Consider the following 15,757-nt stretch of genomic DNA (forward strand, 5'->3'; position numbering starts at 1 on the left):
GATGTATACAATGCAAGACAAAGAAACACGATAGATACAAGTTAACTAAGTCCTTTATTGTATACACCAGGATTTAAATCATAATGACTGAATGCCAGTTGAGGGAACTTTAAAACAAGCAAACAAAAATGTGATGTGCAAGACTTTTGCGGTAACATAAAAACAAAATGACCATTTGCTCCTCTTCTATTTGGTCCAGCTGACCTTGGGAATATCATAATGCTCGGTCAGGGTGTCCAGGTGGCGATTGAAATCCTGCAAATCAACAAACAATAGAAGATAGATTATTTTTTTCTTTTCTCGGTTTATAAATCTAAAATCATTTCAACTGCAATGTATATTCTACTGACTAATGAATATTTCACTGAATTAACAAATTGGACTGAATGGTGCTATGCCAGATCTGACATGACTTACCTCGACTCTAAGTTTGTGTGTCTTTGATGCTTTGTTCAAAATCCTCTCCATTTGCTTGACGGAAAAAGAAAGAGATAAAAATGAATACAAAATAAACCTTAAAAAATACACATTAATCCCTGTCAGTTTAGGCACACTGTAAATACCTCCACAAACACATCACTACCAGTATACTACAAAAAAGCAACACTATTAAAACCACAATCTCGACATGGACTCATTTGTGAGTGAAAACAGCTGGAGTCTTTGAAAATATCACACTGTTAGCAATAAATCACATGCTATAACTGCCTTAATGCTATGCAATTACTGCAATTGCCTGTTGTAGCTGGTCATATAATGTGTTATATTTAGAAACATTATCCAAAGTTCTTGAGCAGTAGATGTTATGGTGCTTCACCATGCGTATGCTCCACCCAACATTATGTCGCAACATTTACTGTTTCATACAATGAATAGGGTTGGGCAACGTTTGGATATTAACGATTCTGATTCCAATTCCGATTCTTCCTTTCGATTCCGGTTCTTATCGATTCTTGATTCCGATTCTTTGAGGGGTGAAGTTGAAACGGGTCACGTGCTTATTTCACAAATAAGAGGAACGTTTTATTTAGATTCAAAAGGTGGGTTGCAGTTTGACGGGGCTTTTTCAATGTAAAATAAAGCCACGCTAGAGCGCCGCTTACTGTGCTCCAAGGCTGCAACACAACAAGTGCCTGACCGCTACGGAAACCAAAACTTGCGCATGTTAAATTTGGAACCCATGATCAGATTTGAAACCAAATCCTCCAAAAGATTCCAATAAAGAAACGATAATTTTTGAAACGATTCCAAGTAGGAATCGGTTCTCGATGCCCAACCCTAACAATGAACTTTGTCGTTTGGGTAGAAAATGGCTAATAAATGGTGCCAACATACAGTATGATGTGATGACTAATAAACTTAGACTGAAAAAATCATTAACCTTACCCAAACTTAAAAAGATTTATATTGAATCTCAACTCCAATTTAATCAGCCCTTTGGATGAACGGGAAAGTTCAAAACAGCGCATAAGTTAATAATCTGCAGCTAGGGCTGGGCGATACGGAGAAAATCAGATATCACGATATTCTTGACCAAATACCTTGATATCGATATTGTGGCGATATTCTAGGGTTGAAAATTGGTGCTTTAACAAAATATCTTCACACTTAGATTTAGGATAAATAATCATCAGTAATGTGGACATAATGTCTAAGTGGGGAAAAGGCAAATAATAGAACAGCTAGAACAGGCTGGTAAGTTCAGAAAAGTACATCACTTTACTGTAATGCAGCCTTTAAAACCAGTAAAAGACAACACTTATGTCATATCACGATATTACGATATCCAAAATCTAAGACGATATCTAGTCTCATATCACGATATCGATATAATATCGATATATTGCCCAGCCTTATCTGCAGCATTACTGGTTGTAAAGCTAAGTGCGCAAAGTCTTCATTTATCAAACTGCCTGGAAAGTTTCCAAAAAGGTCTTTTGGATTTAAGTTTTTTCTAATAATACAATTTTAGGCTAGCGTTGTTTGTGCTTACAAAAAACCCCATTGTGTGCATCTGAAGATCGGTGACAAGGGTTTTCTTATTGCTGGCTTGTGTCATAAAGTATGCCCCCCTATTCTACTAAGACATTGTGGCTGATAGTGGTAAAGACTTATGGTAGTGGTGGCCAAAAAGACAGCAGTGGCCAGAGCTTTTTGGATAATTTAGTCGATAGATATTATCTTCTGCCAAATTTGACTTTTACATCCTATAACATCTTTTATTAGCTATGTCTCCGCCTCAAATTCTTGACCAATCACTGCAGAACCATAACTTACCCTCTTCTCTTGCATTTTGTCAAAGGCTATTTGAGCAGGCGTTCTTTTGTCAACATATCCTTTGGTTTTTTCCTCCTCATCGTTTTGACTGGTCGCGACCTGTTCCAAGCGACGCTTACTCTCTTTATCCTTCTTCTTCTTCCTGAAAAAAAAGATATGTCATAAATGAGCAGTTAGTTTATGAGTGGCTTGTCAGGTCAACCACTACCTTCCAACAGGCAGGACAGAGACAAATGATCACACTTGTACAGGGAGACTAACGTTAGCTAACTTAACGTTACCTAGCTAATGTTTTTAGCCATGACTGTAACACTCGTATAGTCACTGTGTACAGTTTTTAAGGTCACAGATGAGACCAGTGGTTTTCACTGTACAATGCTATTTCGACAATGAATTTGCCCAAATATGACTTTTGTATTCACATAATCTCAGTAACGTTTCACGTTAACGTAACATTGTTTTTCAATTAGCAGACATGCTAACATTAGTCTTGCCTGAATACCAAGCGCTTTTATCAGTTGCGACAGTCTATTAAAGTATTTTGTCGATTAAAACGCACCGTCTCTTATTAAAATATACCAAATGACACAAGACTTACTTTTTTCCTGCTGAAATGGCTCCTACACCTTTTAATTTCAGGGTACTCTTCTGGGCCGCAGCGTACTCCGACATTTTCGAGAAGCTCTCTATCGTCTTCTTCTACTTTGTTATTATGGTACCCGGCTCACGTGCAGCGGTGCTGCCACCTGTCGGACTGAAGAGAAATTGCGCTACTTAGCTAGTCGTCTTGCAGTGTATCTTCCCGGCCAGAGAGGAGCAGTAGATACTTTTCAAAGGGCCAAACACAGAGCACAAAACGGAAGTTGAAGGGACTATGAATGTCACTCTTTGGTCAAACTGTGGCATGGTGGGCTTCGTTTTCAACTAACGTACAGTAAAATGTCAGGGTACAGTTTATTTAGGATAGTCACGTTAACGAAATGCATCACAACCAACGCTACGACGTCGCTATGCAGGACGAACGTATTAAACAGAATACAGACATGTGAATATGCTAAGAAAGTCGGTGAGTAAAGAAGACATGTAGCATCTGTTTTCGCAATGTTCTTCAGTGCCAGTTGTTAAATAGCTATGGTATGTATCAGAGCCATAGAGATATGTCTTTCTCTATCACTCTGGTATGTATATGAGACATTTGTATCGAGTTGAGCTGGCACGTTTAGTTTTCTCCACTGTGTGTGAATGAAAGTGGAAAATAAATGGTGGATACTTGTTTTGTTCGTCCTTCCAACCCTAAATCACCATGTCTGCACATGATATTAAACCATTATTATTAACACACAATATCAGTGGCTTATTTTCTATTTTCAATCCTTAGTCACAATCAACATGTCACTATAGTGATGTAAACATTGCAAATATCTCTTTCCTGTTTTTTTTGCAGCGGCCAAAGGGAAAGGTAAAGGCATGGTGAAAGAAGAGTTCAAGGGTCCAGAGGTGTGTAAAGACCCTGTCAGACTTACTTCTTATGCAGTAGGGGTCAACATCCTCAAGCAAGGAGAAGACCCCCAGCTGAAGCCTTCTGAGCAATATCCAGAGTGGTGAGTGCATGCACATTTCTTATATTTCTGCCACTTTTTTTTATATTGCTTTCTCTCATCATAATTTAGAACTAACTCTGTCTGCCTTTTGTCAAATCTTTTTGCTGAATTTTCAGGATATTTGTCGAGAAAAGCTGGTTAAGAATGAACAAGTAATGTGTCCTTATGTAGTAGAAACCTGTATATCTTTTACTCAAATAGGGATTGTTACTTTATGTTCACATTTATGTAAGTAAATCCAAAACTCTTTAGGCCTCATGTGTTGGGTTTCACTATTACTATTGCTCTCTACACCTATCTACACATACTAAATGCAGCCCAAGTTTGATGTTTTGGTAAGTGAATGGTATTCTGAAAAATGCAGGAAATCACAAATTCACGAGGTGCTCTAGATTCATGATATCTTACAGTGTAAGGCTCCACTTATCTGATTCCCCTCTCCTTTTATCTTTCACTCAGGTTATTCCAGTTGAACCTGGGAACGCCAATAAAGCTGCACGAGCTGGAGTCAGAAACCTGGGAATACTGGAAGCGTCTGAGGAAGGAAAACATTTGGCGTTTCAACAGACTACATAAAGGGAAGAAGTTTTAGGCCTAACTGGACTGACAGAGTGCTTCTTCATGGACATCGGGTTGTTTCAGACTCCGTGGACTGAACTACCTGACGTGGTGTATATTCTGAGCTTGCTGAATGAAATGTCATTAGACCAACTTTTTGCCACTTCCAGCGTGTTATTTGAAATCCAGCAGCATATTCAGTGGCCCTCTGTTGACAATAATTGAAAGCTATAAGAAAGTTCATTGATGGTTATGTTGAAAATAGGTGGAAATAAAATATAAGACCTAACACTCACAATGTAATGGGTCCAACCCACAACCAGAGTAAGGCCCCAAAAACAAAACAGTCTCAACAGAAACTTCATACATCATCATTCTTGACCTTGGAAACCGTAGTTGGCAAAACAACCTCACCACTGGTTCCATTTAGTATTGTTAAGGAGCTTTACCGTTGTAAGACAGTCTTCTTTAGCAGATGGTATTTGCTCAGTTTTCGTGAAATTGTAGACATTCAACTTTCAAAGATTAGTTGACCTTGTGGTGAAATTGTAAAAATTAGTTTTATACAGTATTTGGTCCAGGGATACTGCACTGCTATGAATGAATTTCTTCACTTTTATGTTTTTGGTTTTGGTTTTAATCCATATGTAAAGTGAAATGGCCTGCTCATATTTCCACAAATGGCGTTCTTTTTATTGTTGTTGCAAACTCATTATAAATAAATAGGACTTGTCGTTCATATGCCTGTAAACGTTGCCTTTTTATTATTTCTTTAATCAACGTCATAATATGACTGGTTGCTAGCACTCTTAATAAAAAAAAGTTAATGTGATTAACTGTTGAACCAAATCATTAACTAATACTTTATAAATCAGTTATAAGCTCTTAATATGAAAAACTTAAAAGGTTTATCTTTCTGTAAAAAATAAAAAATGATGTTGCTATGACAACGCTTCAAATGATCGAGCCTATCAGTCGAGGGGATGACAGAAATGAGGAACCGAAATGAGAAGCAGATCATCTGGGGAACTAGCTAAATCATGTAAGACTGGAAGGCTGGTGGGGTGAAACATGCACCAGGCAGCTCTTTTTATGCCAAGGCACTCGTTCCTCTTTCTGTACAAATGGATTTGGTCACCGGTCTGTACACGTTGTAAAGTCGGTAAGTTTTCTTCACGACTTTGATGAATGTTATAGCTAACGCTAGTATGTTAATGGCGGCAGCGCAGTATTAATCGTCGCGATATTTTGGTCTGAATAATGTTAGTCGTTTCATTTTCTAGCTGTTACCTGTGTTATTTCCTGAATCAGATTAATATCTGCCGCGCGTTACAGTTCATTTGCAGGCGGATTTCCCCCCGAGCCACCAATTTTCATTAAATAGACCCGAGCCTGGGTTTACAACTTGTAGTTAGTTTTATTGGCGTAATATTACCAATTGTGTGGGCGAACAAGTGGGAGATTCGATTCATTTAACAATCAAAGCACTGTTGTCGGGCATGTAGGCCCTCATCACTTGCTATTGGGGAAAGGCTGTTGCACCTAAAGTTCCCTCTAATGTTCCTGTTTGTCCGGTAGATCTCTGGGTTTGTTAGTGGTGACACATATACGAAGATGGAGGAGTGTAAATTGAGCATCGGTACTTTGAGTGAACAAGTCCTGATCAGGCTGGCAAAGATGTTGGACAACTCCACCTGCGGATGGAGGCAGCTATCCAATGCTGTGTCCGAGCAGGCGAAATTCCGCTGCAGGTGAGATATTGAATGCATCACATATAATTGAGCGCGCCATGCAATTATTTCCACACCTTTTTCACCACCATAATAACTAATTTAAACATTAACACTTCATGCTGTATTACAAGGATTGTCTTTGTTGTATAACATTATATATTATTATTATATATCAGGTTCATACTGCACATTGCTGCAAGTTATTTGGGCTCTACCCTGCTTTTGGCCCCATAAACTGTCACCACAACACTAACCCTGCCCTTTGAACTCCTTCCTTCCAGTGAGAGTGAGCTGACCAGCTGCTCACTACAGGTGCTGAGCGCTGCAGGCAGCCCAGGACGCACTCTCCTGGCTCGTCTTGCTGATCGTTCCTGCTCCCTGGACTTCTTGCTCCACTGCCTGAGGAAGATAGGCCACCAGGAAGCTGCGCAGTACCTCACCACCACGGGTATAGAAGAACTGACTGGGGGTGCCAAAAATGTGACATATTTTTCAGGAAATACTTCTTTAACTATAAAAATCTAGGGACCTGAAATAAGCTTGGGTTTGTTTCCCAGCAGGGTTTAACGTTATACTTTGCTCAGACTTCTAACCCTTGATCCAAGCCTTCCACATGTGTCAAACTCAGGGCCCACGGGCCAAACCCGGCCCGTTGCAGATTTAGATCCGGCCCGTATATCAATTTGGGTTCACAATAAATTTTGGCCCTCCTAGTCTTGCGCCAAACCAAAAACACAGGAAAGTTTTTTTTAAACAGCAATTACCTGACATTCGAAGCAGAATATGGCAGATTTGCTGACTCTAAGACTCAGAAATTCCCCCAGAAGCAGAGAGTTTTCATATTCAGGCTGTGAAACAGGTTGTTGTTAAAGCAACACTATGTAACTTTTAGCGCAAGCTGTAGTTCCAATGAGACAACCTGTAGGGGGCCTGAAGTGGGAAAAGTTACATACCGGTAGTGTTGCTTTAAAAACAACAGGTATCATTGTTTTGCTTGATTTGTTAAATTCTGTTATGGCTAAGGAACTCTTTTGATGACTTTTTTAGGGCTTCATGTCAACAAAAATGTGACAAAAAGCATACAAAAATGTCGGAAAAAGCAACAAATTTACAAAATGGTGACAAATGTCTGAGAAAGCCACACAAAAAAGAAAAATGAAAAAAGTCAGAACAAAAATGAGGAAAAAAAACTACCAAAATGTTTTAAAAAAGTGACATGCAGTAACAAAAGCACGTCAATAAACTCTACATGTCTGGCCCTTGGTGTGATTCTCTTTTTCCAGTGTGGCCCTTAGTGAAAATGAGTTTGACACCCCTGATCTAAGCCATTCAATCTGCTTACCTAAATGGTAAAGATATTGGTATTTGTCTGTAGAACGTGAGTTGTTGCTTTAAATTTGGCTGTAATGCCAAACATTTTCTTTAACACGTAATCCCACATTAAGTATGGCGTGTGTGTGTGTGTGTGTGTGTGTGTGTGTGTGTGTGAGAAAGTGTTCAGTGGTCACAGATTATGCACATTTCCAGGTTCATATTTATACTTTAGGGGTGTATCTGTGGATGGCTACTTTAGAGAACCACAAAATGGTCTACTAGTAAATGTTCACATGCTTTAATGTTCAAAAAACACAATTTTTCTCTTTTACCATCCATTACTGCAGAACCCTTATTCACCATGTTCTGATTAGAGTTATATTTTTACTTATAGCAGTAAAATAACAGGTGTAATGAAAACATTAGTGATGGCTCACTTTACTTTAAACGCCCCAGTAAGCCATACCATGGAGCCAGCATGCATAATAGCAAGGCTCTAACCTTGGAGCGCCTACTGTAAATTTGATACAACTTTCACAAGTTAGTGCCTGTGCCTCTGATGCTCCACATCGAAATGAAAATACCTACGCTCTGTTTCTGCTTGTCTGTGCGTATATGATTTGTGTGTGTGTGTGTGTGTGTGTGTGCGCCCACGTGTGTGTACGTGTGGTAGTGTCAGAGCTGATTCAGATCACTGTGCAGCCACAGACCCAGCGGGCCACAGTGGGGGGCAGGGTGGTGTTGACCTGCAGAGCCTTCGGTCCCCCTGGACTCAGCTACCAGTGGTTCAGAGGCAAAGAGGAGGTCAGTCAAACCTTGTATGATTATGTGAAAAAAAATAAAATAATGGTATGGTTTAAGGTCAAACCTGGAGATGTGTGGACTTTTTGGACTGGATGTGTGTTACTTTTTGGCTTGGTGATGGTAAATGTCAGTTATAAATTGATAATTTCCTTGTTTTATAAATTGGTTATTGGCAGATTATTTTCTCGTTTTAGATTTTGGATGAGACAGGGAGTACACCAGAGCTGGTCCTGTGTCCTTTAGCCCCAGTCCACCAGGGTCCCTATATCTGTAGGGTCCACCATGGCGGAAACTTTATCTTCTCCCAGTGGGCTCACGTTCGCTTCGTCCAGTCTGCAGGTCCTAGTTCAGGTACCTCTCCTCCTTCTCGTCTCCTTGTTTCTCTTGTTCTATTTCATCTCATGGCATGTGATATAATGTCCTGGTAAATCTTATCATCTTAGGTTGCAGCAGCAGTTTGTTTCCAGGGTCAGCGAGTGGGCTGCATATCATCCTTCAGCCTCGGTCCCAAGCCGTGTCTGAGGGCGACACTCTTTTCCTGGAGTGCAGTGCAGAGGCCAACCCTCCTGCGCAGTACGAGTGGTACCACAACACGGTGCCCATGGCAAAACACAAGATGCGTTCACTGAAGGTAAGTGTATTCACAGAGTCTGTTGTGAACTGCTTACCTACTGTGTATAACAATGAGTTCAAAAAAATTTGGATTAAAGGAGATAACGATTTACAACCAAGGCAAGAAATATAAACCCCTGGTGCTATCATCATGAAAGGGATATTATAAACAAAAAATAATGTTATATCGATATTGCGATATGAGACTAGATATCGTCTTAGATTTTGCATATCGTAATATGGTAAGTTTTGTCTTTTCCTGGTTTTAAAGGCTTCATTACAGTAAAGTGGTGTCATTTTCTGAACTTACTAGAGTGTTCTAGCTGTTCTATTATTTACCTTTATCCACTAAGTCATTCAATCATTTCTGGAGATTATTTATAAAAAATGTCATTGTGTAAGTAACATTTTGTTAAAGCACCAATTATAGTCAACAATACAATATTGTCGCAATATCGACATCTAGGTATTTGGTCAAGAATATCGTGATATTTTTTATATTTGATTTTCTCTATATTGCCCAGCCCTATATGTAAGTATGCCATACAGTACATGAAGGGAAATGCGTTAGGCCAAACTAATGCAGGTGTCGAGACTTTGTCATCAAAACACAGTTAACTAATTGTCATTTTTAGTCTCTGTATCAGTATGCCGTGTTTAGTTGATCTCCTGTATTCCCTGTAGATCCCATGTGTGACCACAGCGCACAGAGGACAGTACAGATGCAAAATGTTCAATTTGTATCACGAGGCGTGGAGTGACACAGCAACAGTCACCATTGGTGAGACCCGGGCGCATATATTCAGAATGTCAAATTATAAATGAGAAAGATTAAAGAGGTTGTAAACGTTTAAAACAGTTATGATAATTGTATGAATAGTATTACTTTTGAGGAATTTGTAAACATAGATAGACCAGCATCAAATCTGACATTTATAAGCTCAATGGCACACTAGAGCAAAGGTGCAGTACTGTGCAGTGAATAACTTCCTGTTTTGCACTTTTATGCAGGCCCCAATTCCATCACTGATGCCTCCTGGGTAGAAGTTGATCGTGGTTCAGGTATTGTTATGTATATATTCATAGATTCTATACTGAGAGAATGTTTAGGAGAGAATACAGGAACTAGACTAGAATTTAGTTCCGCATCATTACATCACACTATTGTATCTACTGTACATCAGTGAAAGACTTACATTGTGGGTGTCAAAGCAGCTAATCCACTTGCTGGCATTGGTAAATTGTGTGTGTGTGTGTGTGTGTGTGTGTGTGTGTGTGTGTGTGTGTGTGTGTGTGTGTGTGTGTGTGTGTGTGTGTGTGTGTGTGTGTGTGTGTGTGTGTGTGTGTGTGTGTAAATTCTTCAAACTGTTACTGTTTGATCAGTTGTGTACTCGGTTCATCTGATCAAAAGAAACAATAAGTACAGCATGTGTGGTTACCAAGCAATGTAGAAATAAAAATGAGACATTAAACAGCATAAGATTTTTTAATTTTATTTCTATCTTTTCATATTGGTGTTGACAGACTCACAGGAAGTTCACAGGTCAACTTGCAGACCAGGAATACATCCTCTACAACAGATGGTCAATCCGCCCCCATCAGCCAGGAATTTCTATGGTGAGTTTTGTGCAAACAGTTAGACACAATACAATATCTGTGGATCAAAATATATACTGGGAAATTATGATTTTGTAGGTTTACAGTTATGTCACGATGTCTTGTCTTCCCCTCTACAGCCACAGACAAAGTTGCGCTCCTGATTGGCAACATGAACTACCTCTACCACACTCAGCTGTGCGCTCCCATCGCTGACGTCCACGAGTTGACTAACCAGCTCAGACAAATGGACTTCAAGGTGGTTTCCCTGCTCGACCTCAACTGGCAGGAGATGCACAGCGCTGTTACAGAGTTCCTCTTGCTGCTTGACAAGGGAGTCTATGGTTGGTCTCTTGCTATCTGGACAATATATTTGCTTTGTTCAAAGTTGTGTGTTGTACAAACTTTAAAGACTGTAACACCAGCTCTATATGATAATGAATGAAATGGACGTACCACTGTTTTCTACATAAAGCTTCTTTTTTTTTAACAAAACAAAATATAGTATTAACTAACTAAAAACGTATTTATAACACACTTTTTTTTTTTTTTACAAGCAATAAGCTAGGAAGACTAAAAATCTGACCAAGCATCCGTGCCAACTTAAGCTAGTGACACACTTCATTTTTGATAACACTTCTTCGTCCTTCCATCCACAGGCTTGCTATACTTTGCTGGTCATGGTTATGAGAATTACGGCAACAGTTTCATGGTTCCAATCGATGCGCCGGCCTCCTACACATCAGAGCACTGTTTGTGTGTACAGAATATACTTACCAGGATGCAGGAGAAAGAGACTGGACTTAACGTATTGCTGCTGGACATGTGCCGCAAAAGGTATGAATGAGTTTTTAAATGAGCATTGATAGTTCTTGTTCAATTTGTGTTTCTTTGTTCTGTGCGCCATCTGCGTTATCTGTCACATATTGTGGAGATTGTTTGTTTTGTATGTCTGAAGGTGCTAATAAAAAATTAAAAAAGAGTTGATGTACCAGCTTTTTATTTTTGTCACATTGAAGTTTGATCATTTGCTGCACATATTTATGCTTCTAATGATTTTTTTTTTTTTTTAGAAACCTAAATGATGACATCATTGTTCAACCAGGACTGCTCAAGGTGACAGCAAATATAGTGTTTGGATATGCCACGTAAGTTTGCTGATTCTCTTCACTTTCGAACTATGTCTTAATTCACCTTATCCAGTTTTGCAGGCGATAGCATAAACATACATGTCTGAATTAATCTCCCTGCCATAAGGATTAAAGGTGTCCCTTTATGTGTCGCTTGTTGTGTTTAGATGCGTAGACGCTGAAGCATATGAAGTGAAGAGGGAAGACGTGTCAAATGGCATCTTCATAAACTTCCTCAAACGGCGAGTTTGTGTAGATGAGAAGGTCACAGTCATGCTAGACCGAGTGGCTGAAGGTATGTTGAGCACCGAGAAGTATGAGATCTCTGCCCGTGCAATAAGCTATTTATGTTGCATGGAAAGTATGATTACACCTGACATTTTCATGTTTGAGATGATCCTATGTAGCCAAAGTCATTAGGTCAGATTACTCTGCATCATGTGGCCTAAAAGTGGCTTGCATGCAGCTCCTGTATGTGAATGTTCTTCCAGCCCTTTATATCGCTTGTGTGCTTGCTTGATTGTGTCATGATTGTATTCTGATTATTAGACACTCTGGTATTAGGCTCTGGTATTGTGCGTGTTGGCTCAATGACACGGCTCACTGACACACCTAGTTCAGTTCAGTTCAGTTCAGTTTATTCTTTGTCCCAGAAGGGCAATTTGTGTGCAGCAGGAAGACATCACATGGAAATATACACCACAACCACACAACAATTAACTTACTAAAAACAGCAATACATACAGAAATAAGCAGCAATAGCAGAAATTATGTTGGGGACATAATAAAAAGTAATAGTCAGTAATAATTATACATTAAAAAGAAATACAGGGACAACTAAGATAAACAAACAAAAGCTATCAAAAGCTATCTAGATGGAGCATCATTACTGCTATTAGTTTCACCTGTGGTTTTCCTCCTATGAAAGGTTTATTGAACATCCTATTGCAAAGCATTGGGACTGGTTGCTACAATGGCATCAAATAAATACAGTTCAATTTTTTGTCTGGTGCACAAGAATGTGCGGGAAACATTGTGTTTAACCGTATAAGTACTTAAAACCTCTGTTCTCTGAAAAAATGTATAATGGATAAATACTTGGCAGCGTAATACATACGACAAACAAATGCTGCTGTGCTGCTCTCTGTGGGTTAAACATGTTGAGCATGTTGCAGCTCTGGCCACATACCACTCATGTTACAGCATTGACACATGATGGAACACACCTGTTGTTACAACACTCTTTGGGTTCAAACCCTTTTAAAGGAACACGCCAACTTATTGGGACTTTAGCTTATTCACCGTATCCCCCAGAGTTAGATAAGTCCATACATACCCTTCTCATCTCCGTACGTGTCTTAACTCTGTCTTGACGCACCCACTGCTAGCCTAGCTTAGCACAGATCCTGGAGGTAACCGGCTCCATCTAGCCTACTGCTCCCAATGAGTGACAAAATAACGCCAACATTTTCCTATTTACATGTCGTGATTTGTATAGTCACAGGGTGTACAAATAACAAGGTCACATGAGACACAGCCATCTTCTAACCGTATACATACTGGGAACTGTATTTTCAGAAGGCAAAGCACTGCTACTTCTGCTACTTGGGCGGAGTGATTATTACTCCAACTCTGAGCGAACTCCAGGCGAACTCTCTGCTGCTCTTCACCACGGGGCTTCTCAGGTGCTGCGAGCAAATCACTCCGCCCAAGTAGCAGAAGTAGCAGTGCTTCGCCTTCTGAGAATATAGTTCCCAGTATGTATACGGTTAAAAGATGGCTGTGTCTCATGTGACCTTGTTATTTGTACACCCTGTGACTATACAAATCACAACAAGGAAAATGTTGGCGTTATTTTGTCACTTATTGGGAGCAGTAGGCTAGATGGAGCCGGTTACCTCCAGGATCTGTGCTAAGCTAGGCTAGCGGTGGGTGCGTCAGACAGAGTTACAACACGTACGGAGGTGAGAAGGGTATGTATGGACTTATCTAACTCTGGGGGAAACGGTGAATAAGCTAACGTCCCAATAAGTCGGCGTGTTCCTTTAACAGCACTAATTAATGCATACTGTATATTGTAATATATTTTCTCTTACCAGACATGGGTCGATGTGAGATCACACGAGGGAGGCAGGCTCTGGAGCTACGCAGTAATCTTTCTGAGCGGCGTTCCCTCACCGACCAGATACAAACCTCTGAGTGCTCTGCATCCCATTCAGCTCGAAACCTGCAGTGGACTGTCGCTCACGGTACTTATTTAATATTTTCATGTCATATTGTCATAGTTATTGTCATGTCTGTAGATTACTTTATTTAAGGTTGCCATTTAATCAACATTTTTTGTCTTAAAGTAAAGTATACCTACATTCAAATGTCTTTCTTCATAGTCCTACCAAAGAGCCTTTGCCTGCAGTTTGACTGTGGAGTGAAGGTTCAGCTTGGGTTTGCTGCAGAGTTCTCCAACGTCATGGTCATCTACACTCGCATACTTGAGAAGCCCAAAGAAATAGTTTCCTGCTGTGCTCAGCTTATTGATTTCCCTGAGGTTTGTTAGCTGATATTACACATTAAGATTTGAGATTTTAAATACACATAAAGACATTTTGTTCTGGCCTGTGATGAGTTATCATGCTTGTGATCTTGAATCCTTCAATTTTTCACAATACACTATATTTTAAGTGGGAATTATTGTGTGGTTATGGATACTTGAAGCACACAAAAAAAACTTTAATTTAAGCACTGTGCTGACTGTAATCTACTGTATGTTACTTTGGCAGGATGTGGACATTGATCTGAAGCGTAGTAACCAGGAGACTCTGCTTGAAGCCGGCAGTTTATTAATCAACGAAAATCTTCCTTCACCGGAGGTCCCTAGTCTCTACACACGCATTCGATGTCTGCAGAGACTCAGGGTCAGACACTTGCTATTGTTTTCATAATTACTTCTTCTATTTCTGTCCTAGTAGAAACCTGGTAAATGTTAATGTGCCCTCTGGTGCCAAATTAGTACTATTTCACAGTCAAGAATAAGACACACCACCATTTTAAATTGAAAAAGATGTAATTAAGTCTACAATTAACAGTAGAATTAAAATGTGTTACATTGATCTATTGACCAATTTAAGCTATATTTCTATCTTAAGTTAAAAAAAAAACATTTTGCTCCTTACTGTTTTCATAGAGGGAGCTCACATTCACCATCTGCCTTCATTACACCTATTCCAACATGGATGACGAAGTGCAGGAAAGGAAACCAATGACAGTTGGTAAACCACTGGTCTCCAAACTCAACCTGCATGAGCCACGAGCGCCTCGTGCCTGCTCTGCGTCCTCGTCCCTCAGCCTCGACGCTTTCAAAGTTCCTGAGGGCTCCTCCTTTGCCTCTGTTGGTTCAGCCTCAAGTTCATGGACATATCGTGCACAAACTGGCAGAGAATCCTTCACCACTGACTCTCCAACTTCATCCAGAAGTGCCAATATTCCAGAGGAGACGGACAGTCCTGAATTATTTGAGGCCCCTCAACTTCTCGTTGCCAGCAAAAGCTTGCCCCACAGCCAAGTAAATGACACAAACTACACATTTAGTGACATGTACAATTTTCATTCTTACTAAGCAGTATGAATCGTATGATTTGACTATGACACAGGATAAATCAGTGCACATTATTTAAGAAAAGTGAAAGGATGGGAAGGAAAGCCTGGGGATTTTCTGTTTCTGTACAGCTGCCCCTGAACTTAAGTCATCGAATGTGGTCAGTGTAACTGTTATCATAGTCTTAACTATGCATTAAGTTTTTTTAATGTTTTATAAAGATTTTTGTTATAAGAATTTGATGCATTATAATGCAATGAAAAAGTAAACACACTGCAGATCAAGTAAGATATGTGATTGTGATTAAACTGTTGTTTTTCATTCAGCTTTTTGTAACTTTGTATCTCATACGCATTTGTAACGTTACGCTTAATAATACATCCATAATTTGTACACGTCAGAAATGGTTCGTTGCCATCGCCATATTTGCATGTTTCTTGTGTTTCCTGTTTTAATAATGGGTGTTTAAAGAGTTGTATTACTGAATGTGTGATTTCTTGAGTCTTTCTCCATGGATGTACAACAATAACAGGATTTCTC

At 39.6% G+C, this 15,757-nt stretch overlaps 3 protein-coding genes across 4 annotated transcripts; 2 read left to right on the forward strand and 1 right to left on the reverse strand.

Moving 5' to 3' along the window:
- Positions 1-35: 35 nt before the first annotated feature.
- Positions 36-3,023, reverse strand: fam32a (family with sequence similarity 32 member A). Its single transcript, XM_028587416.1, has 4 exons — positions 2,876-3,023; positions 2,278-2,419; positions 418-471; positions 36-255 (listed from the first exon to the last, which is right to left on the reverse strand). Exons 1-4 carry the CDS (start codon positions 2,947-2,949, stop codon positions 187-189), a joined length of 339 nt encoding a protein of 112 aa, XP_028443217.1. The 5' UTR covers positions 2,950-3,023; the 3' UTR covers positions 36-186.
- Positions 3,024-3,064: 41 nt separating this feature from the next.
- mrpl54 (mitochondrial ribosomal protein L54) lies at positions 3,065-5,187 on the forward strand. The gene is made up of 3 exons (XM_028587415.1): positions 3,065-3,343; positions 3,722-3,878; positions 4,338-5,187. Exons 1-3 carry the CDS (start codon positions 3,217-3,219, stop codon positions 4,468-4,470), a joined length of 417 nt encoding a protein of 138 aa, XP_028443216.1. The 5' UTR covers positions 3,065-3,216; the 3' UTR covers positions 4,471-5,187.
- Positions 5,188-5,397: 210 nt separating this feature from the next.
- malt2 (MALT paracaspase 2) lies at positions 5,398-15,700 on the forward strand. Of its 2 annotated transcripts, none has more exons than XM_028587165.1 (17): positions 5,398-5,478; positions 6,015-6,187; positions 6,451-6,617; positions 8,157-8,287; positions 8,482-8,638; positions 8,731-8,918; positions 9,584-9,680; positions 9,911-9,961; positions 10,424-10,516; positions 10,636-10,839; positions 11,155-11,332; positions 11,569-11,643; positions 11,793-11,920; positions 13,725-13,874; positions 14,013-14,170; positions 14,403-14,537; positions 14,807-15,700. In XM_028587165.1, exons 2-17 carry the CDS (start codon positions 6,051-6,053, stop codon positions 15,236-15,238), a joined length of 2,481 nt encoding a protein of 826 aa, XP_028442966.1. In that variant the 5' UTR covers positions 5,398-5,478; positions 6,015-6,050; the 3' UTR covers positions 15,239-15,700. The 2 variants fall into 2 exon arrangements, with proteins under 2 accessions (XP_028442966.1, XP_028442965.1); XM_028587164.1 differs by having other exon boundaries at positions 5,407-5,598.
- Positions 15,701-15,757: the final 57 nt, after the last annotated feature.

Source organism: Perca flavescens, chromosome 9 (assembly GCF_004354835.1).
Source record: "Perca flavescens isolate YP-PL-M2 chromosome 9, PFLA_1.0, whole genome shotgun sequence".
In the NCBI taxonomy this organism is placed as follows: domain Eukaryota; kingdom Metazoa; phylum Chordata; class Actinopteri; order Perciformes; family Percidae; genus Perca; species Perca flavescens.

Bases quoted from the DNA above. Each gene is read 5' to 3' on its own strand.
- fam32a (XM_028587416.1), bottom strand. From the start codon at position 2,949: ATGTCGGAGTACGCTGCGGCCCAGAAGAGTACCCTGAAATTAAAAGGT. The intron at 472-2,277 runs GTAAGTTATGGT...TTTTCCGTCAAG, and splicing joins ACAAAATGCAAGAGAAGAGG to CAAATGGAGAGGATTTTGAA. The intron at 256-417 runs GTAAGTCATGTC...GTTGATTTGCAG, and splicing joins CACACAAACTTAGAGTCGAG to GATTTCAATCGCCACCTGGA.
- mrpl54 (XM_028587415.1), top strand. From the start codon at position 3,217: ATGTCAGGGTACAGTTTATTTAGGATAGTCACGTTAACGAAATGCATC. The intron at 3,344-3,721 runs GTGAGTAAAGAA...TTTTTTTTGCAG, and splicing joins TGAATATGCTAAGAAAGTCG to CGGCCAAAGGGAAAGGTAAA. The intron at 3,879-4,337 runs GTGAGTGCATGC...TCTTTCACTCAG, and splicing joins TCTGAGCAATATCCAGAGTG to GTTATTCCAGTTGAACCTGG.
- malt2 (XM_028587165.1), top strand. From the start codon at position 6,051: ATGGAGGAGTGTAAATTGAGCATCGGTACTTTGAGTGAACAAGTCCTG. The intron at 10,840-11,154 runs GTTGGTCTCTTG...TTCCATCCACAG, and splicing joins GCTTGACAAGGGAGTCTATG to GCTTGCTATACTTTGCTGGT. The intron at 11,644-11,792 runs GTAAGTTTGCTG...TGTTGTGTTTAG, and splicing joins ATAGTGTTTGGATATGCCAC to ATGCGTAGACGCTGAAGCAT.